The sequence below is a fragment of the Patella vulgata genome, chromosome 2 (assembly GCF_932274485.2).
Source record: "Patella vulgata chromosome 2, xgPatVulg1.2, whole genome shotgun sequence".
Taxonomy (NCBI): domain Eukaryota; kingdom Metazoa; phylum Mollusca; class Gastropoda; family Patellidae; genus Patella; species Patella vulgata.
Window position 1 is genome coordinate 76,548,056 of NC_065880.2, and position 27,081 is coordinate 76,575,136.

General features: G+C 37.4%; 1 protein-coding gene across 2 annotated transcripts; it reads right to left on the reverse strand.

The window, feature by feature from the left end:
- Positions 1 to 4,636: 4,636 nt before the first annotated feature.
- On the reverse strand, positions 4,637 to 26,779 carry LOC126811655 (protocadherin Fat 4). Of its 2 annotated transcripts, XM_050537460.1 has the most exons (28): positions 26,667 to 26,779; positions 26,007 to 26,060; positions 25,187 to 25,323; positions 24,745 to 24,798; positions 24,340 to 24,438; positions 23,522 to 23,614; positions 22,775 to 22,912; positions 21,182 to 21,310; positions 20,344 to 20,434; positions 19,862 to 20,019; positions 18,941 to 19,120; positions 17,933 to 18,070; positions 17,489 to 17,653; positions 15,906 to 16,153; positions 15,587 to 15,716; positions 14,687 to 14,775; positions 14,379 to 14,463; positions 13,432 to 13,644; positions 12,926 to 13,033; positions 11,749 to 12,054; positions 10,943 to 11,186; positions 9,901 to 10,173; positions 8,620 to 8,867; positions 7,738 to 7,908; positions 6,845 to 7,100; positions 6,344 to 6,610; positions 5,307 to 5,554; positions 4,637 to 4,792 (listed from the first exon to the last, which is right to left on the reverse strand). In XM_050537460.1, the coding sequence occupies exons 1-28, from the start codon at positions 26,725 to 26,727 to the stop codon at positions 4,766 to 4,768; spliced, it is 4,410 nt and encodes a 1,469-aa protein (XP_050393417.1). In that variant the 5' UTR covers positions 26,728 to 26,779; the 3' UTR covers positions 4,637 to 4,765. The 2 variants fall into 2 exon arrangements, with proteins under 2 accessions (XP_050393417.1, XP_050393418.1); XM_050537461.1 differs by lacking the exons at positions 4,637 to 4,792; positions 5,307 to 5,554; positions 6,344 to 6,610; ... (2 more) ...; positions 8,620 to 8,867; positions 9,901 to 10,173 and having other exon boundaries at positions 10,868 to 11,186.
- Between the last annotated feature and the right edge of the window lie 302 nt (positions 26,780 to 27,081).

Consider the following 27,081-nt stretch of genomic DNA (forward strand, 5'->3'; position numbering starts at 1 on the left):
CAACACTATCTAAATTCAGAGTTAAATTCAAAATATCAACATTCAGAGATACAGCCCATGTCTTAATTTAGAGACAAGTCCCGGTACTGTGGTACACTATTGACGTAATTGAAGATTGTAACATACATTTGAGCTAACAGTATGTAACAGACATGAAAAATGTCAATTTGTAGCACACGTTTGAAATATCAGATTGTAACGGAAATTTAAAAAGATGTCAGTATGTAACACATATTTAAAATATCAGTACGTAACACACATTTAAAATATCATTACATAATACACATATAAAAAAGATGTCAGTATATAACACACATTTAAAATATCAGTATATAACACACATTTAAAATATCAGTAACACCCATTAAAATATCAGTATATAACACACATTTAAAATATCAGTATGTGACTGAGAATTTAAATGTTCACATATAACGGTCATATAAGAATGCCAATGGGTAACGGAAATCTACGAATGCCAATTGGTAACGTAAATCTTGCTGTCAGAATCTAACGGGCAATATCCCATGTCAGAATGAAACAGAATTTAAAAATGTTGACATACAAGGGTAATCTAAAAATTCCAGTCGGTAACGGAGCCCGAAAATGATCTGATTGTAATAGAAAAAAAAAAATGAATGTAATACGATATAAGTAATACATATTTACCTGTAAGTTAATGTACCTGGTATTTTCTCTATCCAGGTATGTTGAGTTGTATAAAAATAATGTCATACTACCAGGTGGTATATAAAATAACTCACTATTTTTACCTTGTAACGTTAGATTATACAATCTATTACTATCATCTAAATCACCATCCGTTATCTCTAATACAGGTTCCTGAAATTAAAATTTACGTGCTATAAGACATACCAAGACTAGGCCGAATGTATGGAAATAAGTTTCTTCAGACAACCGGATAATTCCAGACCGTACTAACCACACGTTATCGTTAAACTAGACATAATGTTAATGATACTGTTATAACAATAAATATGTTAATTCTGTTATATGTTGGTTGTAAAAGTCAAATTCTGGAAATTTTCACGGAACCCCAAAACACCGGAATTCGTGCTTCGCCAATTAAACCCCAAAATAGGCCCGGGTGCCCTTCGTTCAATTCCTTAATGTCAATAGTGTTCGGTGTACAGGCCCGTAGCTAGCAGGGTGGGGGGCAGCCCAACCAATGCCACTCAGTTTTATGGGGCACCCAGACTGATATGGACACATTGGTCGTTGGCTTCGTATTGCGTCCAATGGAAAGGGAGCGGTTCGGCGCCCAGGGCGTGTAGCTGCCCCCTTGCCCTCTCCACACTAGCTACGGGCCTGATGTATTCCGGTTCCATTGCTAAATACCAATAGAAATAATTTACCAAATATAATTCCACTGGAGAGTTATATTCGCCTTCTTTTATTCGTGCCTTATATAAATCTGATGAAAATGTCGGCAAATAATCATCCACATCAGTAACTGTAACTTTAACTAATGTTGTTACAGTATATAAACCATTCTGTATTTCTGCTATAGATACTGGTAATATATATTCCTGTTTATCCTCAGCATCTAGTGGTATTAAACTCTTTAATACACCTGATGTTTTATTCAGGTGAAAAATATCTAGAAAACAAAACGTATTTTTAAACAAAGAGTTATCTCTTACATTGAAAATAGCAGTAAATAAACTGATGTAGCATAAATTTTGAATTTGACCTATATTAATGACAATAAATCTAATCTCCCCGAAGTATATAGACACTATATAGCAACAAAAACATGGTTCGTTTTAGTTCACACGTTTGGTGCATCTTTGAAATTGGGTTCAGTGTTCACTTCACACAAGTAAAACGAATCCTAACCAATCATACCTTGATTGAAGACCAGTCAAGGAATTGAACTGAAATGAACTGAGGCCTAATGTCCTCCTCTACTGTTCCGACTGACTGGGCTAATGAAGTCGGGGACACGCCATACAGTGTGCTATGAGGGAAATTTAGCCCGGTTAACGGCGCCACGGCGTATTCTTATATCGAATTCCAAATGCTAAGTGATCTTTTACGTGAGCTTCAATGTGTACATGGGATTTCGGTTTTCCTCCCATCCGAACGACTAGACAGATATTTTTATCAGACCTTACGTCCTTCACCACTGACATGGGGCAACCACACCGGAAAATCACGATGAACTTTCTCGGCCATTACCGGGATCGAACGCGCCAGCCAGCTCCTTTCCCACTTAGACAATGTGGCTCCCTCGTAGCCACGGAAGGAAACCTGCGATTCCAAAGAACACCCAGATTGATGATAAGGCTCCCATACTACCTGACTTAAACCAAAGAATCCAGCGAAAATATAAATTTACTTTAATCCAGAAAATACTTTAATCAAGAAGACACCCGGAATGTAATAATGCGACCATAACCGATTTCACTGCACCACCGTGCACCCTCCCCACTCTTAGAGTTCCTTTCAACAAAATTTCTCAAATGGTGGCCGAAGGTTACCTGACTTGACACCAAGAATATAATGTATCTTGTCCGTGGTATTTATCTGTATTTGTCCAACGACTGTATTAGATGGCTGATTCTCTTCCACCGAAAATAAAACTTCGTCTGACAATCTGGGTATTGGGTGAACAGGAACGTGAATATGAACAGTCGTCTCCCCTGATAACTGAGGCGACCCGAAATCGACAGCCACAACTTTAATATAATAATCTTCTAAAACAGGTGACCGTAGCAGAGAATCAGTTGTATAAATAGTTCCTGGAATATAACAATGTATACATCCCGGTAAATTATAAGATACGGAAAGAAAGGGTAACATGCATCAGAATTGGGGTTGGGTTACCAAATCGTTTAACGCATAAGAGTTAGATAAGTAGATCTGTCATTGAGTCAAATAGTGTGGTTTCGATTCCTAGCCTGTACGTGATAAGCGGTAGACTCGATTGTCCACCCTCGGGTGTTTTTTCTGTACCCCCCCCCCCCACTACCAAATAGCCCTACGCGCATGCGAATTAACAAAATAAAATGACCGCAAGATCACTAATTGGGGTTGTGTTACCAAATCGTTTAACGTATGCGAGTTAGATCAGTAGTGTAGTGTGGTTTCGATTTCCAGCCTGTAAATGATATGGGGTAGGGTCGATTGTCCACCCTCGTGGGTTTTTCCCGTTCCTCCCACTACCAAAGACCCCCTACGCGCATGCGAATTAATGAAATAAAATGATCGCAAGATAAATAATTATAATTACCTGTATCTGTTTCTATTTGAAACTTGCCATAACCACCCAGACCGGTTAAATAATACAATAACCTATGGTTGATTGGATCTTTATCTTTATCAGCAGCTCTTACTGTTCCTATCTCACGTCCTATAGGTACTGATGGTTTCACACTAAAACTAAAATTACGATGATATTCTGGTCGGTGGTCGTTCTCATCCTTTATCTCTATATCTAGAAAAGCTGCTGAAGACAGACCAGTACCATTTTCGTCTGTAGCTATAATCTATGAATACAAAACGTTAAAGATACATTATGTATGATTTAGATAAAGAACTAGCCATTCTTGCTATAATAGTTCGAAAATATATAATGTAAAATGAATAATTTGAAAATTTCATTCTAATTACTCTATTGCGAGCGAAGATATTAACCTTTGAATGTTTGACAAGACGTGTGCAATTTTTTCAACTACAGTACTGGTTGTTCGAAGCTCAGTCTCGCTTCTCCATTTTTAAAATAAATCAAAATATGGCAGAACCTTTTTAATCTATTTAGTATCGGAGAAATCCGATGCCATCGAGAGTTGATTATGGCCTGGATCCGTTAATTAATATCTAATTAATAACTTAGAAAATAGTTCAGCCTTAAGGAAAGACCTGCAATAGGCAGATTTAGCGCTTGCATAATGTATGTTTAACGTTGGCAATGCTGTCATTTTGATCGTGACATCTGTTCATACCCAGTAAGTTTATTGACCAAATCAAATGGTCTATATATATATTTCTATGTATATTGGGAAACGTTTTGAAGCGATTTATAGGAATTATAGTGGATCTGGTGGGGTCGGTGTTGTAGTAGAAAGCGCTCTTAATCTAGTTTTGTTACATTTCAGGCACATTATGGAGGCATTATTATATCTACTTCAGTTGCTCCAATCGGAATTACTAGATACTGATGTTCGATAATTGTTACCCAGTGCCATAATAATAATAATATAATATCAAATGGCTTCCCACTGAATCAATTCGTTGTGATGACAAATTGAATGCATATGCATTTCAAGTTTATCGTCATTTTTCGATATCTACCGGGCTAACAAATCCTGACATAACGATGCAAGGTGGGAGATGTTGCTCAGACAACAGAGTTACCTACTCCTTTTTTTTCTCCATATTCCAGTGGATCGTCAACGTGCTGTTAATCGCAAACACGGGAAGTTGGGGTTTTGTCCTATCCGCCCTGCTCAACCGATGACAAAGAACATCCCCAAGCACTACCTCAGACAACACCGGGGTCAATTAAAGGACCGAGAACACCGTGCTCTGCATGCATTACAACAAAATAGTTTGACACATAATTTTGACTATATACTGACCTGGAACTGGTAATCACACTTCACTTCACAGTCGAGTTGTCGCCCTTGCTGTACTGTTATTTTTCCAGAGTTCAAATCCATTTGAAACATATCAGACTCGTCACCAAGGAGACGGTATGTTATATTCGTCTTGTGACTTGTGATATCCAGATCTGTGACATCTAATGGCGGAACCTACCGACAATACTCTGTAAATGAGGACAGTTTTGTTCTAACCCCAAACAGACTGATTGGTGATCAGTTGCACAAGAATGTATAACATTTTACAACTGTGAATAAAGGCCAAATTGTTTGAATATGAGGGTGCTATATGTATGAACTAGGAACCGACATTGATGTCATCGCATCCATCTGGAATTGTGATGTCATTCGCAATTGTCCAAGAACAAACATGCCAAGTTTCGTGTCAATCGTACCCAAATTTGCAGAGCCTTAAGCTGTTATTTGACGAGCGTCGCTCCAATAACACGGAAGAGAAGAAGAAGAAGAAGAAGGTGACCAAATATATGATACCATTTTCTGTTTCAAAAATCAGTAGCTGATATAAGCAAACATAGCAGATTATCATACATAGTTACATACCTAGATTGTTCTGTTTATGGTATACAAAAATTATACAGCGTCCATATTTAATTTATTCATTATACTAATATTGTTTTGTTTTTTGCTCTGTGACGTGCACAATATAGATAAACGTCTTACCAAATGAATGATTGTTTTTGCCATTGGATCGTTATTTTCTGATATTTGCGCCTGGTATGATAGTGTTGAATACGTAGGATAGTTGTCGTTGACATCCAGTACATCTATATTAACCGTGGTTGTAAAGGTGTAAGTTGGTTCACCATGGTCAATGACGAGAATTGTCAGTGAATATTTATCATCCGTTTCTGCATCTAATTCTCGTTTCAGTAAAATATCACCAATATATTCCTCAATTAAGAAAGTTTCTAAAAAATAAAATTCAATTTGTTTCAAGAAATCCATTTGGTATTCGAATGAAGTGAGGTATAGCGTCTTTCATTTCTGCACCAACCCGGATGATAAAGATAAACATACGCCTTGTCGTGTATGAAGAACATTGTTCTCGGACAGCGGAATTACGGCCTACTCTTACTTCGAATTCAAATTGCTGCGAATTGTATAACCGAACCTATGATAGGAAACAGATCTTGAAAATCCCCGTGAAATGTCTCGACTTATAGATCTAGTAAAAATACTCGTACTGCACACGGAGAAATCAGGCTGGAAATTTCCGAGCAACTTTCTCGTCCAAATGGGTTATGACTCAAGCATGAACCATGTCCACGGGTCAATCCAGTTCGATACTACAGTATTAGTCAAGGAAGAAAAAACAGATGCCGTATCTTTAAAAGTGACAGAGCAAACAATCCAGAAAAATATGAAATGAATTGGGGTTTAAGGTTCTGTTTTTCTACACCGAAAGGGATAATGAGGGGAGGGATGTGTTATCAGCAACATTTTGCCAGAACCGAGGCGCTACAGCCTATACTAATTTCGAAGTCCAACTTCAATGATTCTTTTACGTACAAGCCAACGTATACATGGGACCTCGAGTTTTGGTACCATCTGAACGACTAGACGCTATTCCTTGCTAGGATATACCACACAGGAACTGCCTTGTTAGCGAATCAATGTTCTATTTACTGAACCATTGCAGCTCCCCGCGGAAATATGCTCTTGTAAGTCGGAACGATACTGAGTAATAATTGTTCTACCTGAATCATATTCCAACAGATATGATATATTTTCTACTTTCAATTTTTCTTCCTGTAGCGTCCATAACACTGAACCAACGGTTTTGTTTTCAGCTACTAATAAATGTAGACTTGAATTTATTTGAATAGGGGTGTTGATGGGAACATGGACTATAACTGTGGTAACAGAAGATAAAGGAGGTGTCCCCGAGTCTATAACCGTGACGGTCATTTCATACAGTTCTTGTACCGGATCCTGGAGCAGACTGTTAGATAATGCCAAAACACCTGTAAAACAACATAATGTTATTGTCGTTTATTACATGTCTTTAAACAGTTTTGTCGGTATCTTACACACCAAAAATAACTTTTAACCAAAATGGCTTTTATTCGATGTCACAATACTTGTCTCGGTGAACGACCTAAAGATTTAAAGCGAAAAAGTTTAAACCACTCGGAGGCTCTACCCCTGATTTATATGATGGCGAGCATGTCATCCAAAGATAATGTGTGCAAACTTACCTGAGCTAGGATGTATAAAGAACTTTCCGAGGCCACCGTCTGTAAGGGTGAAGGTTATTCTGTTGTTGACGTCACTATAATCGCCATCTTTAGCCTCAATTTGACCCACACGTGAGCCTATTGGCGATGAAGGCTCGATGTAAAATAAGATCGTATTATCAGTAATAATTGGCGGATTATCGTTTATATCTGTTACTTTAATATTCAGATTAGCAAATCCTTCCAAACCTTCTCCATTTTCATCTCTAGCTCTCAGCTTATAAGGAAAACAATATTTAATAATTTTGATGAAATAAAGCTATTAGAAATCATAGTAAATACCTTTAATTAATTAATTAGAATAACAAAAAATATGTCGATCTTTCGTGTGTAATAAACTTGTAAGGAAACAATATCAGATAACAGAAATATGTCAGCAGAAACCGCATTGTATTTGATTGGCCTTGTCTGTAACCTTGGCAGATCCATTTGGAGAGTAAAAACGACAAACTATCCCAAATCACCATTTAATAAAACCCAAAGAATTCGGTCATGTTGTCCCTGTGTGTCGTTGGATTCAAATCTTTGTTAATTAAAATCAGTGATGCGTGAAATAAGTCACTTCACGCTACTATTGGAAAACTTATCTTTATTTTGATTTCAATTTATCATACTACTTAATATAACCATTATCAGTATTCATAAAATTATTGCCATTGGCGACTACAAGATGGCACCCTTACGTTTCAGCTCTCCAGGAAGGAATGGATTGGCTACACCCGGGTAACAGAATATTGCGTGTATTATTGTTATAGTGCAATTTGTAAAAGACCTAATTCAAATGTCCTTTGACAATAAAAACTAATATTGTGCATAACATAAAAACAAATTAGTAAATCCATAACATACTAAACCTTTAAGTTGTATTCACATTTTCTTTCACAATCAATACTGGAAGATTGGTTGACGACTATAGTCCCGGTTAACGGGTCTATTATAAAATCTTCTGCTCCACTGCCACCGAGACTATAAACCACTTGCTCGTCTTCGCGTGCATCTAAATCAGTTACCCCGAGGGGTGGGGACTGAAACATAATAATATATTGATTAACTGCACTGTATATGCAAAAATATAGAAGCAAATTGCTACTATCTTAGCTATACCTAGCAAGGATATGGTGGGGGTATACTAGATGTTCGAGACTATAGAACGTGGCAACAACAATACCCTGTAGTACATCCGGTCTGGGGTCTACCAATTATTCAATTTAGTCAGGATCTCGATAAAACAAATACAGGACAGCACTCTCCAGACGCGCTTCATGATCAAGATTGTTGCAAATATAAGAGTCACTCGGCAAACCTCGGCAGATTTCATTACTCTACATCTAGCTACATGACGGTAAGTGATACGTACCTACGCCTATACAACTGCGATGCGGCACCGTTTACTTATTAGGAAAACTTGCCGCTTTTAAAAATAAGTTATCAGTATTACGTCGTTCGAAGCGTGTGTAGAATTTTCAGTGAAAAGTTGTCCTTGTTTGAAAAAAATCGGATAAACTTGAAAGAAAACAGCTTCAGACTTTGAAATATCTGTATGATGAAACATTCTTCAACGGCGTCGTCATGGGCAACGCCGTTGGTAATCCGGGAACTTGAAAGTAGTTCCAATGGCGGACTTCGTCATACAGCCGACGATAGGGTACTGGAATCTGTTTAGGTTTGCCGAGTGATATAAGAGTTACTTAACGCATTGATAAATGTAATTCTAAATCATTCTGGTAATTACTTACTATTGATAAATAATCATCAAATGAATCTGTATCATTTGTTTCTGGTACTACTGCCGTATAGAACCACGTAGAAAATAAAGGAACTTCATCATTTACGTCCTCAACATAAACAGTGACGTATGAGTGAATCGTAACATTAGGCTCGCCATAATTTATGACGTCTACCGGAAAATTGTATACATCACGCTTTTCTGTGTCCAGTCGAGCAGCGAGGTGGAGTGAGCCATCATTTGTCACATAAAAAGGCACTGAAAGTAAAAAGGAGAGAGTGAGAGAGAGAAATGGGGTTTAATGTCCACTCGACACAAACTAACACATGGTTCAATTTTATTTCAACAATTCTATTGTGTGTAAATGTCTTTAGCAGTGGTAGGAAATCGGAGGACCCGGAGAAAACTCACGAGGTTGGACAGGCGACACTACTCCTTGTCATGTAAAAGTAAAAAGGCATCAATAATATGTATAACCTGATTGTAACAGAAAGATTCAAGAAAAAAGGCAGCACTAATCTATAAAGTGGAAACTAATATGCAGCTATGATTGTTGAAATTAGTCAGCTTGTAAAGAAATAACGGAATTTATAGCCTCGACACTAATGGCATACATCTTCTCTTTCATATGCTTTCGTAGTATAGGAAACATTCGTCATCTATTGACTACTGCTGCTTGTCATCTTTTGGTGCGGTCTCTAATTTTTTCAAGATTGGACTATTGTAATAGTGCCTTGGCTGGAATATCTTAACATTTATTAAAGCGACTTCAAATAATTCAGAACAACTGTGCCAGAATCATCACAAGAACAGCAAAACGTCAACATATAACATCTGTCCTTAAATCGCTTCACTGGTTACTAATAGAGGCTCGTATAAACTTTAAAATCTTAACACTGGTCTACAAGTCTCAGCATGATTCAGCTCCATCCTATATCACAGATCTTATGCAGCCTTATGTACCAAACCGACCACTCCGTTCACAGAATAATCTATCACTTGTTGTACCTTCAACTAAATTAAAATCTTTTGGTGATAAAGCCTTCAGTGTATATGGTCCACGACTATGGAATGACTTACCTGACAAAATAAAATATTCAGAAACAGTTGCTCAATTTCGATCTAGACTTAAGACGCATATGTTCACGATGTATTATCCACAGAAGCTATTAACTCACAGCGCTTAGAGCATGCTCATGGATGGATTAAGCGTTATATAAATGTACATTATTATTATTATTATTTATCAACCAATAAGGCGTTGTTATACGATTTGGTCAAAAATACTAACGTGTGTCATCACTTCCGGATATCCTGTAAACAACAACGCCATGATCCGGATCTGTGGAGGTTAGTTTACCAATCACGGCAGCTGTTGGGAAGCTTTCGTTGATTCTAAACACATACTGTTGTGGAACGACTGGTGGCTGGTTGATTGGAACATACACTTCGACAACTGCTTCATCAGATAACTGTGGCTGTCCAAAATCAACGACCTTCACCTTCAGAGAATAATGGCGCCGGAAAGGCTCTTGTGTCAGATCATCAATAACCCGAATCTCGCCTTGAAAATGAAACACAGAAAATCAGCAAATGTTTTGTCACGTGGGCTTCCCAAACAGACGGGATGACCGTCTGCGATTAAAAATATCCCAATGTTATAGATGTGATTCAATGTCCAAAATAAGCAGACGGGCTTCAGAACTCAGAAGTTCCGAGTACCACTGTGGGTCAGTGTATGAAACGTTCCCTGCGTTGGTCGAGAAAGTTCATCGGAATTTCTGACGTGGTTTCTCCTTGTCAGGGGTGCACAATCCAGGATCTTGCAAGGGACAACGTATATTCGTGCGGATGGAACCAAACACCGAGGTCTCGTGTAGACATTAGCGTGCACGTAAAATATCCCTTTACAGTTGGAATCGATAAAAGAGTAGGCCGTATAGCCGCTGTAGGGACAAAATTTGACTCATATCATACAGTATGGCGTATGCTCGTCTTCGTTGGCACAGTCGGAACATTAGGACATTGCACCCCATTTCATTTCGTTTAGAAGTCCAGAAGAAGAAGCCTTAAACTTCGAATTTGCTAAGAATACAGGAAGGGTAAAGTTATTTACCCCGTGATGCTAGCACCATAAGGGGTCTAGTCGCCACTCGCGTTCCCTTCTCTTCCTGTGGACACTCCCACGACCGTAACATGACGAAGCACGCTCGAAACCACGTGTCGAAGTTTTTTTTTATTAATTTACAAACTATAACCTTGTGAACTAATTCCAATTACAAATGCCCATCATTTGATCCATCTAGTCATTTTAAAAATAAAATATGTCTGACCTGTTTTTGAGTTTACGGAGAATTTATCCAGACTACCTCCCAATAACAGATATACCACGTGGCTGTTCTGCTCTGTGACGTCTTTATCTTCAGAAGTTAGCTGACCAACCAAACTGCCAATGCGACTAGACGGAGAACTAACGAAGGACATATTACTGGTAAATCGAGGTGAGTTATCATTTCGATCTTCAATATCCAGTATTAGTGTTGTAAATGTTGTAAAATTACCATCAAAGGCTGAAATCTTTGAAATATGAAAAACATATCAAGGACGTTACTTGAAGAATATTCCATGTGCCTACATCGTAGTTTTACGATCACGTATAAAAAAATTTAAAACAAAAATAATCAAGATTTACTCTTCAATATACCCGTCTTCGTTAGCCCAGCCGAAGCAGAACAGTTGGGCGTTAAACCCCACTTCATTTCATATCTTCAATGTGAAATGTCAGGGAATCACTAATCGGCAACCCGACTGGGTCTGCCAGCTTATTGTGTGTTGGCTTGACTGAGGGAGCGGTTGTTATTTCTTGATCAAGAAGTTAGGAGGTATTGGGAACATTGAGGAAGTGAACGTACAAAAGACTCTGTAATTAAACGGAGAAGAAGTTGACAGAAAATAATTAAGAATTTACTTAGACTCAATATGTATGGTAGATGGACAGTAAGTAATGCAAAATACATTTTAAAAAATGGACACTCACTTAAAGAAGCGAGGTGACAGACATGGCCTCTGACATCAGTTTATTTATAGCTTGAGGAATCTCCCCGCGTATACATGATCTCTTAGAGTCTGTATTAATTACCTTGAATGTATAGGTGTCATTGGCTTCACAATCAATTAAACTTGTGTCGGTCACAAATAAACTTCCAGTAGTTTCGTCTATATAAAACAAACCGAGACCCCCATCATGTAAACTGTACACTACGTCACGATGTTCTGCGTCGACGTCATTATCAGTGACAGTTAAACTAACATCCATATCAATTGTTTGGTTTTTAGCAACATCTGATGCGATTGGCTCCATCATTTTGACCCTATAAACACTATGTGTAAAAACAGGTGGTTCATCGTTTATATCCTGTAGATAAATTCTGATCATTGCATCTTCCTGTAATCCAGATTATTTAGTAAAACAATATTGACAGATCAGAATGCTGAGCTTAAACATACATTATGCAAGAGCTTAACCTGCCTATTGGAGGTCTTATATAAATTATTTAATAGACAGATTAACATCAAAAGGTCATAATCAACTCTCGATGCCATCTTATGTGTCCTGTTGTCACAGGATTTGAATCCGTTCAGCTGGTCAACGCCCGTTGATGATTAACTGAAAAACTGGATAATCGAAACTTTGTTAATTATCTTGACAGCTGTAACAATGACAACAGAGACTACAGTGATTTTAAAATAAGGTTTACTCGGCAATTTGACTGCAATGTTCAGCATATTCCCTTCACACTATCTAGTTTATAACTATTATAGTGAAACTGCCAGCTCTTTATCTAATCTCTGATTATGTATCTTTAATGCATACAATTTGGTATGACGACAGTTAGCCTTTGGATTAATATTCAGTTGGTTCCCGGTGTTGGTTGACGGCAAATTGCTTGTTAGCGTGCTTTCCCTTTGTTAGTGATGTAGTGCCGAGGTCCTGACAGTAAACAGCGTCCAGTCGTCCCGATGGGACGAAACAACGAGGTTCCATGTACTCGTTAGCGTACACATAATTTGTTTTTGAAAAAATAAACAAAAATACCTTCATAGCTCACGGAATTTTGTGGGTCCGTCTTCGGTGTTGGTCCAGAAAAGTAAACGATTAACCAGATTTTGCTTCTATGGAGATAGAATCCGACTGTGCAACAATAGGGAAGCAATTATGTCCGAAAAGCGGTAAATAAATAGGGAACCCTTGCAAAACATTACAAAACCACCGAAAACATCTCCAAATTAAATATTCTTTTGACGCGTATTCTCACCTTTTGTGGTGGTTGGCCCAGATCTTCGGCTATAACTTGAAGAATTATAACTTCCGTTTTTTCTCTGTCAACTACAGGACTTGGACCATTTAGTACTAGTAAACCGTCCTGAATTAATATACAAATATCATAGAAATATCATCAAGCTGTATCATGGCATATTCCGATACGTATCAATAAAATTAATGCGTAATGCATACGCGAGTTTGATCACAAAGTCTACAAACCTAAAGGGTATTTCCCTTACCACATGCAAAAGGCCCGAATTTGTTTATTTAATCTATTTGTGAACCTGGAACTGGATCTATGCACTTGGTAATTTTGTTGTTATTCTGAGAGCGACACTCCAAGATGGCTGTAATGACGTCATGGGTCATATTGGCTGACGCCTGGTTCATATAGTAATTGATTAATTGACATATCATTTTATAAACAAGTCATGCGTTTTTCACTTGCATATTACTCAGTTGGCTTCAACTCGAGTTCACAAATGTTCGTTATTATACCTTTGTAATATTAAAGATATGGGAATTAGTTCCTGACAGCCTATAGACAAGTTTACTGTTTGGTCCTTCATCTGCATCTGTAGCTGTTACTGAACCAATATCCAATCTGCTTGTAACATTCTCTGGTATATAGAAATCAAATATTGTCTGACTAAATACTGGAGAGTTGTCGTTCGTATCTCGTATATTCACTGTTACCATGGTTTCTCGCACCTGGAAAATATATATGTTTAGAAATTATCCTTGCATTATAACTTTTTTAGTTAATTAGATTCGAGAGAGAGAGAGAGAGAGGTTTAACATCCACTCGAGAAAACTAGGTCTTTTCGGAACTAACACATGGTTCAATTGTAATTCAATAATACGTTTGCGCATGGGGGTCTTTAGCTGTTGAAGGAAATCGGAGGACACTGAGAAAATCCACGAGGTTGGACAGGCGACCCTACTCACGTACAACCGATGAATCTAAACAACGCCAGTTGACTCAATGACAGACCGTTAATTAGAAGAATAAAGCGCACGAGGTTCAGTATATTTCTAGAACACCTGGTGCCAGTTCACATTGTTAAAGCCCTAATGTGCTTGCATAAACCATAAAGGGTTTAATAGCCTGCCATACCTTAACCAGAAATAAATTTATTGATATCGATCCGTTCTGGATCAAGTTATGAATATTTGAAGCTAACATTGTTTTCTCTAACGTTTTGTAAGTTATAGATTACAGGTGGTGCTGGTTTTTAACTATATCCCGAATGATGACATATTTTGAATTGATCATATCTTTGTAAATACTGTATGCAATTGAACATTCACAGTAGCGTCTTTAAATCTCTTTAAATTCATAAATCCCTCAAATGACAGAGTCTTTAAGGGGTGATAGGGAGGTGGTGATAGTAATTAAAATGTATGCCAAGTAAAACACAACTTATATCGACCCAACAACTTACATGTAAGCCATCAGAAGCTGAAACTGTTAAATGATAAAACGAAACCTTCTCCCGATCTAATGGTCTTTCTATAAACAGGAAACCTCTAAAATAAAACAATTCAAAGGGTAAAATTATCACAAAAATGTATTAATAAAGGAAATATAGACGGCTAAGCCGCATATATATTAAAAGTATTACAAAAAAATTGATTCATAACTTTCATTTTCATTGGTGCTTTACTAATAAAGGAACCGCAACTGCAAGAAAACAGATATGTTTGTGCTTTATGTTTATAAACAGAATAATATAGTTTTAATCATGTTTACCTTTCCGAAATTCTAAAATCGTCACCAATATTTCCTGATGTTATTTCATATTTTACAAACAAATCTTCATCACCATCTTCATCAGTTACCTGTAGGGCCGAATATATTGATGGTTATAATAGCTTCGTTTTTCAAAGGTTTGCAACGATTGCATTCATCATTTGTTTTAAACATTTGCAGTAGTTTCGCTTGCACACTTGCTTGCACCTTTTTAAAAGGTGTTTACATTGTACAGTTCTTTCAATGTGTGGAATGATTACAGTGTATATTTCGATCAACGTGTCTAATTATTACATGTCTACCATATATATGTATAGGCTCACATCTGTCCATATATAAATGTTTGTCCGACTAATTTCCAGTATTGTCTGTTTCTGTCGTGTTGTTATATCTTTATGAGCGGTCTGAATTGCAGACATACAGCGTAAGTTTCGTATGTATAAGCGTAAGTTTCGTATGTATAAGTAATATGAAATGTTAGGTTTAACCGTATTTTAATATTTGTTTAAAATGACACTTTGACTAAAACACAGATCCTATTTCGTTTGTTTTTTTATAGTTCAAAATTTCGTTTTATTTGTCTTTCCTACACTAGGATCTGGAAGAGTTGTTATCATTGACGTGTTCTGGGTGATGTGATGGATTATTCAAAGAAACGGTCTGGTACCGCGAGTTTTTGGTGTGTGGTGCACTGAACTGTGGGTAATCCACTAGAAACATCAATGCTGATTGGTTAATCAAATATCTGACATCATAGGATCAAAAGCCGCTCATATGACCTCTGACGCGACCTCCCAAAATAACTGGGCAGATCTTCATGTAGTGTAGGTCGTTGAAAGTATAAAAAAACGAAACGAAATAAAGATCTGTATTTTAATCAGACTGTTTGAAATAACTAACCTTTATTTCTGTGATGAGTGTACCCACTGGAGCAGCTTCACTAATATATACTTTATAATCTTCCTTTTCAAATACTGGGGGGTAATCATTAGCTTCTAATACTTTAATAAACACACGTGTAGTTGTACTCCTAAATATAAGTTTTTGATAAATACAGGCATGAATCGATGTTTATATTTTCTATAGACTTTGGTAAGTGAAACAGGGTGTTGACCACACCCCCACCATTGAGGGATGTAAAGCCCACATTTCTTAATTGTGAAATGGGTAATGGTGTTTCGTGTCAAATTATTTGAAAGGTATTATAAATTAACTGAACCTTTGTTGCTTTTCATTTTCATCCGAATCCCTTGCTTGAACAACAACTATGTACTCGGGATGATTTTCCTCCCTCCGTAACGCTCGCAGGCTGCTCTGGAGAATGATCACACCCTCGTCGTTTATACGGAAACGTTGATAATCATTCAGGGAGAAAGTTCCTCTCATGTTCTGCACACTGACAATGGCTAATCTGACCAATCCGTTTTTACCCTCGTCAGCATCCTCGGCTACTAATCGATCTTCAAACTGAAATACACACGTGCATGTGTGCTATATAAATGCGGTTAGTGATAAATGATAAGGCCAGCTCAATTTTCCGTCATAAGTCACCATACGTATACAGGGCTAGCGGTAATCCCAACCCTAACCCTGGGCCTAGCCCCAATGTTTACCCAAGCCATAAGCTACAATCTCGCTAACAATCACGTGCCCTAACCTTATTTACATCTCAGCGACCTTGACAAAAATTGAGCTGGCTTTAGCCAATAGATTTAGCCATATATTACAGCATTGTAGAGAACAGACCAGAAGACATTATGATCATACAGGTTCGGAAGGTCGATTTCCGCTCTGCACTTAATTAAGTCTCTTTAGAGTTTAAGAAGTTATTCTTTATCCACTGTAGGGTCTAAAATTCGTTCTTCGCCCCTCAGTTGAATTACGTTTAGGACGATGATGTTTAAATCTCCCGTGAAAAGGCAAAACCTAGTAACTCACTTTTTTTCTTATTTTGAGAAAACAAATGAATGAATATTAAACCCCAGCTCATCCATTGATTTCACTACTGAGTTACTAGGTTTTGCTGTGGTATTCTAGGCAAATGAAGTAAGTTGCTAGGTTGCGTCATGGGTGTAACTGCTTACAAAATCAAAAGATTGGAAGATCTAGTACAACAACAGGAAGCACATACCCTAGTAATTACAATTTTGGTCCTAACTCAATTTTGATAAAAACAAAAGTGAGTTACTAGGTTTTGCCTTTTGACGGCAGAAATTAAGTCCACTAAGATTCTTAGAGGTTTATATGATATTGTTTTTAACTGAATACCGTTTAGATTAAGGAAACGTGTTATATTTAATGTGAAGTTGTCTGTTAGGTTCCAGTATTAAATACGACCCTTGTTTATACCAATTGTTTTGCGGGACCGTACGTAGATTAATTGGTACTAGCTACTTCACATTGCTAACAAAAATGAAATGAATTGGAGTTTAACGTTCTACTTTTCTGCGCCGTGTGGGTTACTGAAGACGACCATACGCAATGGGCTTTGGTAGCAATTGTGCCCGAACAGCAGCTCTACAGCCTATTCTTTTTTAGATTTCCAACTGCCATCGGATCTTTTATGTGCACGGTAATGTGTACACAGTTTCTCGGTATTTCGTCACACTGACTAGGGCAACAACGGAATCAAACGCGGGACCTCAAGGTCTAACCCAGTGAACCACCGCGGCCCCCACATTGCTAACATAATGATGTAAGTGTACTTACCATGCACTGTGTTTATAAACTTAACGAATCAGACACATTTCAGGTCTAATTAGTAGTTTGAGAATTATATGATGAATAAAAATATCGCTTTACCTTATGTATAGCAGTTCCAATTTGGTGATTATCTTTTACGGTAAAATTAAACAAACTTTTGTTGAAAATGGGTGAATTGTCATTAACGTCTAGTAGAGTTATCTGCACCTGGGCCTCGGGTGAACTAACATGACCCTCGACACTCTTAGTTTCCTCTGCCTTTACCTGGAATGAAATAGTTTAAACTAGGGGCAATAACTCTTTTAAAACTAAATAGCCCTCTTTGACAAAAACATACGCATTTTCGAATTGTCGCCATACAAGAGCGGTGCAAAAACAAAGTCCTCGACTAGCCACAGCTCGTTTCTGACTTCCAACTGTCAAGAGTTCTTTTACGAACGACTAGACAGCATCTTACCCACTGAGCCACCCGAGCAAGGGTTTAAAATGCAATATGTTATTATAAACTATATATATTAAACCACCAGATAAGGTAGTATATACCTTTAATATAAGAGTTGAATTTTGTTCTCTATCAATTAATTCAGGTTTTTCTACTCGTATTTCACCAGTTGTAGGGTTTATAGAAAATGCATTGAATGGATTCACCGACAGACTCAACAAGAATTCACCATTTCTCCCCTGAAACAAAAACCAGATAGTCAAATTCCTTAAACTGTAGACCAGTACAATTTATCAAAATTTTCTCGGGTTCCCGACATTTTACTGAAGTAAAGACTGATTCGTAACATGTATAATTCGTTTAATTGCAAATTTGGGTGAAAATATGATTTGGGAACTGGCTATTCATTGCACAAAATTGCTTTCGGATTTTTATATTATAGTTTATATAATTTATACAATATATACATCGTTTCTATCAACGGTGTTATCTGTCTGCTAGCCAATCCCTAAAGACGTCACATTCATTGACGTAACTAAAAGGAGGGGGGGGGGCACTTTTGATCCACTGCATTGCAAAATACCCACCTCACTCTCGGAATATTTCTTTCGTGCTTTCCAGTCCAGTGATGTATCTATATTACTGTTATCTTAAATTATCTTAATCAAGTGATATCTGACAAACAATGGGGTTTAACTTCATACTGTTCTGGTCCGACTGGGATAATGTGCTATGAGGAAAATATACTCTTATATCGAATTCCATCTGTCAAGGGATCTTTTACGTTCACGTCAATTTGTACACGGGACCTCTGTTGTTCGTCCCATCTGAACGACTAGACAGCTGTTTTTGTCAGGCCCAGCGTCCTGTACCCTTGACAAGGGGAAACCACGCAGGAAAATCCCGATGAACTTTCTCGGCCAACACCAGGATCGAATCCGCGACCTCCCAACTAGCGAGCCAGCGTCTTACTCACTTAGCCAACGTGCTTCCCAACAAAACAAACAATAATGAATAGTATATTTCAAATAAGCTGTTAAATCTCATGTTTATTACATTTCATTTAAGAACAGTAGGCAATCTGACAAATAACGAGTTTGTATACTAACATAATCTCTGTCTTCAGCTACGACAGTTGTTACCAGGGTGCCTGGTCCTATTACGGGGTATTCTGGTAAATCAACAGTATAGTTAATCTGTAGAAAGGTCGGTTTATACAGGTTCTCATTACTTATCTTCACCATAATCACTGCCCTTGCTGTTTTGTCTGGATCATCTAATTGAAAGGCCTACAATTTAAACATGCACATTTGCTTAAATGATGAAAGATAAATCTAAAAATATGATGTGGAATAGGGTTTAAAGTCTCGTCAACAATTACATTTCGTATGGTAATTTCGTCTTGTATATTATATGCCTTCCTATCATTGTATTTCACTGTATTTGCCATTTTTTAGCGTTTTCCGAGATTCTCTCCGTATTACACCCTTAATGTTGATCATTTATTGACGTTATAACTCATCCGGCAGATTATCGCCATCAGGAAGCGCCTTTCAGGAGACAACCATTGTCACGGCTGCTCGCATTTTTGTGTCTGTCTTATAAATTATTGTGTTTTGCATTTTGAGCGAAGCCTGTCGTATTGCAGGCTCCGAACTGTAAAGCGCAGTGGACGCTGATGGCAGGTCCCTGAATAAAATAACCTGCTTGTCTTGAACGCCCTTGAATGATAGAGACTATCAAATAACTTGATTTGATATTTGTTGTTCACTGCTTACCATATCTGTTTTGGTTTTGTCTTGTCCATAGGTGTGCCCTTTCGAGTTTGTTTACATGTAGTGTGCACCCGAACCGCTCTCACTTCGTACTTATTATTACTGTATATATTACTAAATATTAGCTTTTAGTTTTCTACATATCGCTTGTTGCGAATACTTGTAGAATACTTGTCGAAACGTCGCTGTATAACACATCAGTGATCTATAATTTATGGATCTATAGTCTGATAGTTTTATAACAAATGCAATTACCTCGACGGTTAAATTAAACGCATCCATTACTTCTTGTACTGTGATATCACCTCTCTTTGTCTGGATACCCTGGACTGTATGTCTTTGACACAGCTGACCAGTGATAGGATTAATATGGAAATATTTGGACCAGTTTATGGAACTATTAGTTTCCTGTACTAAAAATCATAATATTATAATTGTATTGTGCTTTAATAGAAATGGGCATCTAATAGAAATCTTACTTCAATCCAAGGAGCTTTAGTATGCGTATTACTTCAAAATATTCGTGGGACTTTAATGTCAGTACTAATTCAATGCCTACAATGCTACTGTGGGCCGATACGAGGATGACAAGAAGTAGCATCGTCATCTTAAACTTATAAGCATTTATCGAGATCCTCGGTGCACTCTTACAGCTGAAGACACCTTCTTTCCTGTCTTCCGAACTGATTTTATTAATTAAAAAGGAGGTATATTGACAGCAAAAGGCTGAACTTTACCTTGATTTAATCTATAGCCTATTGGTGACTTGATTTCTGCATCTTGATCTTCAGCATATAAAGGTGGTGTAGTAGGTAAACATTCCTCTTGCTAAACAAAATATTAAACATACATTATGCAAGAGCTAAATCTGCCTATTGCAGGTCTTTCTTTAGGCCTGAAATGTTATATAAACTATTAATTAGACATTAATTAACTTATCCGGACCTTAATCAACTCTCGATGTCAACGCTAGCCTGCGATAATTGTTGGATTATGATCCGATTTGCTGCATAACTTTCCTTCTCGATTTAACGATTGAATCGATAATCGAGACTATGATTTTTGTCGTACCGACTTTAGTAATGATGACCGAGGATATGCGGAACTTTCGATCGCTTATTTCTCGGTTCATAGTGGATCAATTTGACTGAAACTTTCAGCAAATTGCCTTTACATTATCCAGTTTTTAACTATTATAGTGAGAACTGCCAACTCGTTATCTAATCTCCCATAATATATCTTTAATAGGACATGATAGTATGTATTACATTCAGAGTACGGCAATGTAAACCAGAATTTGACTGACATCTTAAACTGATTTCTTCACAAATTATACCGAATAAACGTACGTGTTTTTCACTAATTATAGTAAGTTATACCGAATATCTATCTGTACGTGCGTTTCGCCGATAACATTAAGGTCTACTGAAAAACTGTATTTGTTTGACATCAATAATAGTAAATTACATTGAACAGCTGTATGTGTGTTTGATTACTTAGAGTTAGAATAAATAATTGTCCTGAATAACTAACTGTATGAGTTTATTACCAAATAAAATAAATTATACTAAATACCTGTACGGGCTTTTCACCAATGATAGTAAAGGACACAAACTGTTGATCAAAACGAGGTCCCATATCATCAACATCTTTTACCAGTATCGTTAAGGTCGATATATTTCTTTTCACCGGAATCCCAAAATCCTTTTGGTTAGACAAATAATGAGTGAAGGTTATTGTTTTCAATCCAATAAAATAAAATCTGTATCCTTTGTAAATTGTATATAACATATTTTCCATCAACAGGGTGGGGGGGTGTATGGGGGGGGGGGGGGGTGGATATGAATTGTCCATGACGTCTTTGTTAACACAATTGATTGGTCATTTTAAGGCTTATATACAAAAATGAAATGAAATGGGGTTTAATGGGGTTTAACACCCTACTGTTTTGCTTCGACTAGGCCGCGCCATACAGTGTGCTATGACGTAAATTTTGACCGGACAGCGGCACTACGGCCTACTCTTATATCGAATTCCAACTTCCAAGGGATCTGTTACGTTCACGCGAATGTGTACACGGGACCTAGGTTTTTTGTCCAATCTGAACGACTAGATAGCTATCCTCCGTCCAGCACCACGGACAAAGGGAAATTGAACTGCTACAGCGTATTTAAATAGTGCCCTCAGGATTAATTGATTAAAGCTGTACCGATCCATTTATAAGAAACACAGAGGCTGGTCAATCCCGTCTCAATCCCAAAATAAAAAGACGACGCTTGATCATTCAATACTTGTTCATTTATGTTTTTGTAAAGCATCGAGCATGCAAATTAGTTACCACTCTGCTTCCCCTGTGCATAAATGTTATTTTCGTCGCTCTCGTCCCAATAAAAGCAACGTCAATGAAATTATTTTATATTTTATAATTATTAGCCATATCAGAGAATGCTCATCAGCCATGACATTAAACTAACGAACGTCTACACCAAAGTAAAACATTGTACTCGATTAAAAACAGGGTTAGGGTTATTGTGTTCCAAGCTTTTAACCAATTAAATTGCGAGAGAGAGAGAGAGAGAGAGAGAGAGAGAGAGAGAGAGAGAGAGAGAGAGAGAGAGAGAGAGAAATGGGGTTTAACGTCCACTCGACACAAACTAGGTCATTTCGGGACTAACATATGGTTTACTTTTATTTCAATAATTCGCTTGCGCGTAGGGGTCTTTCGCAGTGGGAGGAAACCGGAGGACCCGGAGAAAACCCACGAGGTTGGACAGGCAACCCTACTCCTTGTCACGTACAACCGGGGATTCGAAACCACGCCAGTTGACTCAATGATAGGCTTTATGATAAAGCACGCACGTGCTAACCATTCGGCCACCCCCCCCCAAAATTAAATTGCTTATCTCTATTTAGCCTTATCAGAAAATGAAATTGTATACCAAGTTTTATCAAACTCGTCCAATTAGTTATAATGTTCCAATGTGTCTGTCAATGAAATTGTTTAGCTCTGCTTAGCCTAGACAGAATATACTTATCATCGAACTCAGATGAGGCATTCACCTAAGGAACACTTACACGTAATATGAATAGCGCCTTACTCACTCACCCACCGTGGCTCCCATGGTAATAAAGCATGTTTGTCTCTTGTAAACATTACAACAAAATTACCTGGACTTTTACTACAAGTTTTATTTTTCTTGGTCCTTCTTCAAAATCTAATTTTGTATTTAAATGAACTCTACCGTTATCATCCACTATAAACCAGTTATCTACAGACTCCTGAGGCTTGTCAATTGAACCGGAACTCTGAATGAAAGAAATCCAAAATTTCAGAATAAGATATTAAGAGGAACTCTCTCTAGCTAGAGTTCAGAAAATATTTTTTACAAAATATAAATGGGGTTTAAAGTCCTACTGTTATGAACCGATCGGACTAATTAAGACGGGCATACGTACGTCGAGGAACATTTTGCCCGGACAGCGGCACTACGGCATACTCTTCTATGGAATCCCACATGTCAGTGGTTCGTTAACGGGCACGCCCATTTGCACACGTGACCGTGGCTCCCTTTCTATAACCAACAGCATTGCACAGGCGATCCTATTCCTTGACACGTACAAGCGGAGAATTGAAACCAAGCCGCTTGAGTCAATGATAGATCTTGTGATTTAACGCAGACGAGTTTAAAAAGTAAAAAAAACTAGAGGCGCCCCCGCCCCCCAACCCAACACCCATTAAATAAACTATGTGTACATAGTCTTATCAGTATAGAATAATACACTCTGGTGAAGTCATTATATATATATATAGTCTTACCAGTATAGAATAATAAACTCTGGTAAAGTCATTATATACATAGTCTTACCAGTATAGAATAATAAACTCTGGTAAAGTCATTATATACATAATCTTACCAGTATAGAATAATAAACTCTGGTGAAGTCATTATATACATCATCTGGATTATCCGCTTGGATATCAAAAACCCAACTTCCGTTCTGAGTACTCTGAAAACAAAAATGTTTTCACATATAATAGCACCATAACCGTATTTTTTATATGGATAATGCGAATTGTATTTTTATGATGTGTTTACAGCGGTGGCGCAGTGGTTAGGGCGCTGGCTCACTAACTAGCAGGTCCGGGGTTCGATCCCGGTGTTGGCCGAGAAAAAATCCTTTGTTAGTGGGTGCAGGAAGGGAGGGGAGGGGCTGACAAGGGCAGTGTCTCCATTATAAAAATGATATTTGAGCAAGGAAAGTGTTGCCTAGTTGTTCGTGGGATGTTATGGAGCAAGAAAAACGGAGGTCCGCCCATGCTCAACTTTGAGTACATGTAAAATAACATTTGACAGTTGACGAAATCGACGAATCTTTCGTGGACACGTTATGCTCCACCCCTATCTAATTCCAAGTGCAGTTGTGTTCTAGTGTGTAGTAGAAATGAAATGAAATGAAATGAAATGGGGTTTAACGTCGTACTATTCTGCTCCTATACTGGGCTAATGAAGACGGGCATACGCCATACAGTGTGCAAGAGGGAAATTTTGACCGGGCAGCGGCACTATCGCCTACTCTTAAATCGAATTCCAACTGCCAGGGGATCTTTTACGTGCATTCCAATATATACACGGGACCTTGTCAGGCCCTCCGTTCTGCACCACTGACAAGGGGAAACCACGTCGGAAAATCTGGATGAAATTTCTCGGCCAATGCTGTGTAGTAGAACTCACCTCTGATACGCTGGTAGACGTTGGTAAGTTAATAAATTGTGGTGGATCATTGACGTCCAAAATCTCTACCTCGATACTAACTGATAAATTTAACATATACTGTAAAACAAATGTAAATTTCTTAAGATCCCTTTGAAAGATTTGAAAATGAAAGAAAAATACTGGTGATCACTATATCTAGAATTTACTTTTTTTTTCATGATTATGTGAACCTGACTGCAACGGAAAATATAACACTTCTTTAATATCGCTTAATAATTTATTATCACTAATAACGTTAACATATAAAATATGTATATAACGTATATATAATTTTTATATGTGGATTATGTCAATGTAATCGTGAACTTTGTAGTCCCGAATTGACTTTTATTTCTAAATGGAGAAAATAAACAGAATTCATACCCGATACGGTTCGAGGTAGTCTGAACAAGTGCCCGTAACAATCAGAATTTGCCCCTGGAAAGAAAAACAATCACACCTTATAGAAATATATTAGTATACTTATATTAGTAGTAGCAATTTGAAATGAAATGAAATGAAATGGGGTTTAACGTCCTACTGCTCTGCTCCGACTGGGATAACGAAGACGGGCAGGTCGCACATGTAATGTCAACAAAATTGTTCGTGTTTTTTTTAAAAACTTGACAGCTATAGACCAAATTCACAATTGTGTTATTTACTCGTATGTCGAACTCGTTGTAATAACTCTAATGGCTATATTCGTTTATCCCGAACCTTACTCGAATTGGTTACAATACGTATATATGTTTTTCCCGTATAATGGTTCTATTTGTTTATCCCGAACCTTACCCGAATTAGTTACTGTACGTATAATGTGTCTTACCCGTTTATCTCGAACTGGTTTTAATAACCGTAATTGTCTCCTCTGTACATTTATGTTTAGATAGGATAAATCACCCGCTAGTAGCTGCACTGAAGATACTTTGTCATCAGGTTCAAGAATAGTCTTGATCACCGATCCTGTAGAAAAATCAAATTTAAATCATTAGTTAAGCATCATTTATCTCATCTTCAATAGAAGGCTTGATCTTATCAAGAACTTCACGTAACACCCTGCATATTTCGGCACTAATTTCGATTCCTCAATCATCGCGAATGCCAAAATTCTCGCGCTTTCCAGCTAAAATGTCTACCTGTGATAATCGAGTTGCAAAGTTCAAGGTTCGCTCAAGTAAAGGTTTCCGTGGTGGTCGCCATGTTTGATTTGAGTGTGTTTGTGTCACAACCTCTGATTGGAGACTATCGTTCATGTGTTTTCGTTAAAGTGAGATAACGTAGCTATAAGTTCGCGAATTGCAAACCAGTCTAACAACGTCTAGATGTAAAACTCGCGGTCGTTGCTTCAAGAACATGCATTTATTTATATGTCGTGCCGCGGCGTATCAGGGTTCTGGCATTCCGGGAAGTGAACATGCGAAACGGTGCTTAACAATCCAAACCTAATAAACAAAATCCATGATATATATATCAGAACAAAAAATATGAAAATGATGTTGCCTTTACATGAAAGTTTTATTTGATAAGGCCTTTCTGCAAGTAGATATATAAATAAGGCAGTTATATTCTTAAGTAACTGTCGGTCGATCAATCTGTAATTCTTAGAGAACTATCGGTCTAGAAATCGGTGAATTATTGATACTTACCACGGATAGCCGTTTCGTTTATCCGAACTTTCAGCGGTCGAAACTGTGTACAAACTGAAACGGTCAAAATATGCAGTTAAGAACCGATGTGTTTTGTTCTAAATTTCAATAGAAGATAAATGAAATCATTTAGACCATTTATACACTGATTTGGTGGGTCGAGGCTTGGGTGTCAGTCATGAGATAATAATGCTCATGATTTTACTAAATACTATAACAATTGCCGTAATGAGATAACAGCATAAAGGTAACTGTGATGCCATAACTGTAACAGTAATGTGATAAGAGTAACAGTAATGTTATAACAGTAACAAAAAATGAGATAGCAGTAAAAGTAATGCCATAACAGTAATGGCGTAACAGTATTGTCATAACAGTAACAGGAATGCGATAACTGTAACAGTAATGCGATAACAGTAACATAAATGCGATAACAGTAACAGTAATGCGATAACAGTAGGAATAATGAGATGGCAGTGACAAACGAGATTGCAGCAATGAGATAAGAGTAGAGGTAATGAGATAATTACAACTGTTAATGGCAATAAATGCATTCAGAATTTAAGATGGCATAATGTGTATCGCAAGAATTTTCTAATAACGTAAAATGTTTTTGCTTTACAATATTAGCAGCTTTAAAACATAAATGGTTGTACTTACAGAAACTCAAGCCCGATACCGATGTCAAGGTCAGTAAAACGATTAAAGACCGCATCAGCATGGCTGCTTCTTCTTTAGACACAAGCCACACTACTACAATATTTCACTTCGATTATTCTAATTAGTCAGGCTCATTTATTACCCAACGAATCGCAATATACATTATGAATAATAGCTGGTTGTACGACATTCTCAAAATTCCGTGATGGGGAAATTAACACTTCATCAGGGGTGTCTATACTTAGGTTCTTCTGTCCGTTTGTACTTGAACTAATTTCATAGCTTGTGGTTTGTATATTAACTATATAGATAATCATTAATATTTAAGCATTAGCTGACTTCTAATCTTGATGATGAAATATTTATATGAAATGAAATGGGGTTTAACATTCTACGTTTCTGTGCCTATCTGGAT